Here is a 4,507-nt window from a genome sequence, read left to right as displayed (position 1 = left end):
CCGGGGAAGGGCCGCACCCCGAGGAGTGTGATGTAAATAGCCTACGCTATTGCAAATATTAGTGGCTACTTCCACGACTCGAACCCGTGACATATACGTCACATGGAGACAACTTCACCGTTGCTCCAAGACTCCCCTTCAGGGTTGGATTCAATTACTAAAATATCAAAAGTATGAATTGATATCCGACTTTTATGTTGATATCTTATTTACTACTGTATACTAGAGTTAGTTGAACTTGAATCAATTGAATGTAAATATACCCTATCTTGTGAACCAAAAACAATTGGCAGGGGTTTGTGGTCTTACCAAATAGATAGAGCATCCAAAGACAATTCAGGATTTTCAAGCAATCCAGCAAGCAAAACCACAATTTGAAAGTACCATGTCTCCAAGCACAACATCACCGCGGACGCCGCTGATAACTTGAAAAACACCGGCAAGCCAGAAAACGCCTGCAAACTGAACCCTTTCCATGTTTGCTTACACCTCTCACTTTTCACAATATACACAAATTGGCCTATTACGATTATCCACCATGACAAACTCAGTATCATAGACGCCCCAAGTAACCCAAGCCCAATCTTGTAAATCACAACCCAACTCATCACTAAATGCAACACTAAAGTCCCAGCTGAAATGTATGCACTTGGCGCTACAATACTCTGAGCTTGAAGAAACTTCTGGATTGGGAAATTTAGCGCGTAAGCAAAAATTTGGGGAATTAGACCGTAGACAAACAAGGCTGCTGCTGAAGCAATTCTTTCCGATTGGCCTAGAAATATTAGAATTGGCTTGCAGAAAATGTATACGAAAGCGAGTAAAATTCCTGTTAGAGTTAGGAGAATTGTTGATCTTTGAAGATAAACTCCTAACATATCAAATTTCTTTGCTCCAAATGCTTGCCCACATAGTGTTTCAACAGCACTTCCCATTCCCAACTGCCATTTACAAACAAAAAAAAAAACACATTAAAGAACTTATTTCACCAAATAATAGCAATTTCACCTATAGGTTACGGGTTCGAGCCGTGGAATTAGCCTTGCATCAAGATAAGCTACCTATCACACCCTCTTTGGATGCGGGCTTTCCACGGACCCTGTGTAAATGCCGCATGCTTCGTGCATCGAGCTGCTTTTTGTAATGGAACGGAATTTCACCTTTTTTAGCATAACTCCAATTGATCCAAAATTGGTTCAAAACAACAAACATACGTCAAAGAACCTATGTCACCTAGTATTGCTAATTTCTTCCTGTTTAAATTGACCAATTATTCTTAAATTGTTCAGAAAAAAAGAAATGAAGTTAAAGCACCTATTTCAACAAACAGTGTCAATTTCTTCCCTTTTCAGAAATTACCTCCAGTTTTCATTCAGGTAATATATCAAACAAATATCATACAGTAAAGAACTTTAAAATGTTTCCACTTATTCCTAAATTTTAAAAGGCATGACAGGTGCACAAAGTATCCCGTATTCAAACAGAACTCGGGTAAGGACTGCACCCCAAGAAGTGTGATATAGGCAGTCTACCTGATGCAGAGACGGAGTCAAGATTTCAAGTTCATTGGGTTCGGGATTCTGATCGAATTAAGCTACTGGATTCTAGATTAATAATTTATATATATTCAATGAATTTTTTAAGATAAATTATAGGATTCGAACCAAAACTACTGCGTTCGGCCGAACCCGCTACCGGCACTCTAGCTCCGCCCTTGCATGCCAGGGGCGGTAGCTGATTTCACTGCTCGAACCCGTAACCTATAAATCATACAGAAACAATTTTACCGTAAACTTTAAAGGGTACTCAAGAAATGTTGTGAAACATACCATAAGACCATAAGCAAAAACTTGAACCCCAGTATTTCCAAGTGAAGCAGCAGCGAGCTCAAGATTACCCAAATGACCAGAAAATATTTGAGTTGACATAGACATAATATAATTAATCATATAAACCATAACAGCAGGTGCAGCAAGGTAAAAAAGTAACTTCATTTCAATCCATGTAGCTAAACGGAGTTTATTCCATAGTGGTATTTCAGTGTTTAAAAGTACAGTTTCAAGTTCATTACTTGATTCAAAATTGTGGGATTCAGATAATTGGGGTGATAAATTAGATATTCCATTGTTTTCTAAAAATGGCTGGTAAATGTTGCTTTTAGAAGAATCCATAGATTCTAGTGAGTGGCAAGTGGAAAGAGAAAATTGAAAAGAGTTCAAGAGAATTGAGAATGCAGTGTTTTGTTTACTGTGTATTTATATAGAGATAAAAAAAAACTAAAGAAAAAAAAAAAAAAAAAAAAAAAACAAACGTCAGTGCTTATGTGGATGAGAAAATGAGAATAGTACAAGCGGCCACCACTTGAAGTTTTCAATTTGGCTACATAGAGTCATAAAATGATTGAAGTTTTCGAATTCGCGATAGAACTCAGGTTGGTTATGCCGCCAGTTACTTAGATAAATTTTATACTTATATAAATGTAATTGACATGTTTAAAATTACAAGTTTTATAATTTTTATAGTCATATAAATGTTATACTTTTAAGATCATTTCAGAAAAAAATTTCTTTCTTTCTGAAACTACGTGCTCAATTAAACTATATCATATAAATTAAATGAAAGCGTAAAAATCAAATTTTCGAGGTGAAATAATTTTGTGAAGTTCACAAAATAAATGTTATCTACCAGAAGTGGTCTTACCTAGTAATTTTATATGCAGTTTAAGTGTATTTTAATAGGTCAATTCGAAATTTGTTTAGGTCTAAGTTCAAGTGTATGTCTCTTTCATATTTTACGTCTTGGGTTATCCATCAATTGTGTCCCATAATATTATCTTCTTAGTTTTTGTTTTAGATGTTTATTCTAAGTTACGGAGTACAATTTTTAATAATTTAGAATACTGATTTAATATTTTATTATGTAAATTGGTTATTTAATTTGCTTAGATATTTTAATTAATTATTATTAAAATCCTTTATTTTGAATGTTATTCCTACCTAATCCTGGGTATGGAGTCGCCTTTGTTAGGGAGCGCTTTACCCCCAATGTGGGACTACCTAGCGCGAATCCGGATTAGTCGGGCCTCAATGTGGGTACCAGATACCGGGTGAAAAATCCAAAAAATAAAAATAAAATAAAAAAGAATGTTATTCCTACCTAGTGTTTTGAACTAACCATTTGACCTACTATAGGTAAAATATTCCACCTCACTATCTCCACAAACACACACCAAAAAGAAAACAGATAGACATTGGAATCTCAAAATTTGGTGGTTATTACCTGAATTGGATGGTTCGGACTCTTTAATTTGTTGCTACACTTTTTAAAGAAAGACCAGGGATATATTACTTAAATTTATTACTAAACTATTTGTAGAAATAACGAACGTTACATTATTAGGTATTTCATAGTATTGATTTTGACCTAATAGAATAAGTTCTACAGTGTACAATTAATACTTTGAAATCTATATTATATTAAAAGGAGAGTAGTGAAGCATGTGGTTAAGCCAAGTGACAATCTAAAATGAAGCTAATTGGCAAGTTTAAGATAACATTAAAAATTTGAATTATAAATGAAAACATATTTAATGGAAGTAGTTTAAATGAATCTTATACATAATCTAAATAGATCTTAGAAAAATTCATTTATATATCTATATTTATATTTATATTTATATTTATATTTGTATCTATATCTATATTTATATCTATATATTGATCCAATCATAGATTTTCTTCTATGTTAGCTAGAAATATGGGGATAAAAATTAATTAAAAAATATAATAAAAAATAAAAAATATAAAAATACGTAAATTGAGATAACCTATGACTATTTATATTTTGGAGTAAGTTAAAATATAAAATAAAACTAAAATTTATTTAAGATGTTAAAGATTTATTGAGTTTAAAATTAAAGAAATTCAATCACAAAATAAGATCTTACATAAAGTATATAAATTATTTATAAGTTAAGAAAAAAAATTAAATAATTAGCAATAATTTAAAATTTTCAAGCAATATATTTAAAAAAAAATAAATGTTTATTTTATGATTAAAAAATTATATATTTATCTATATTATATTAAAGAATAGTAGTTGATAATGATATTAAATAAAGTTACAAGTTAATGGAAAGTCACATAACGTAATAAGACTATATATTAGATTTAAAAAAATAGCAAAATTACGTTAAATTATTAAAAATTTACTATTAGAAATGAAAGGGAAAGATTATTTGAATTTGAGATTAGAAAGTTCTTAAAAGCCAAATTTATATCAATAGATTACACAATAAATGCACGTAATACAAAAAATAATTATAAGAAAATTCAATAGATTTGAAACATTATAAAAGAACTTTATATATAAATTTGAAACCTTATACATAAATTTTTAGACTAATTCAACGTTATATTTTAAAATAAAATGTGATATGTATGTTCCCGATAGAGAACTATCAAATATAAGAAAAGTATCATACTTCAGTTTGAATTTTTAATTGAAT

The 4,507-nt window shown here is 30.8% G+C and overlaps 1 protein-coding gene across 1 annotated transcript; it reads right to left on the bottom strand.

Moving 5' to 3' along the window:
* On the bottom strand, nt 239-2,350 carry LOC109226604 (protein DETOXIFICATION 40-like). The gene is made up of 2 exons (XM_019391417.1): nt 1,830-2,350; nt 239-941 (listed from the first exon to the last, which is right to left on the bottom strand). The coding sequence occupies exons 1-2, from the start codon at nt 2,169-2,171 to the stop codon at nt 306-308; spliced, it is 978 nt and encodes a 325-aa protein (XP_019246962.1). The 5' UTR covers nt 2,172-2,350; the 3' UTR covers nt 239-305.

The sequence above is a fragment of the Nicotiana attenuata genome, chromosome 6, assembly GCF_001879085.1.
Source record: "Nicotiana attenuata strain UT chromosome 6, NIATTr2, whole genome shotgun sequence".
NCBI lineage: Eukaryota > Viridiplantae > Streptophyta > Magnoliopsida > Solanales > Solanaceae > Nicotiana > Nicotiana attenuata.
This window is presented reverse-complemented; position numbering and strand designations above follow the sequence as displayed.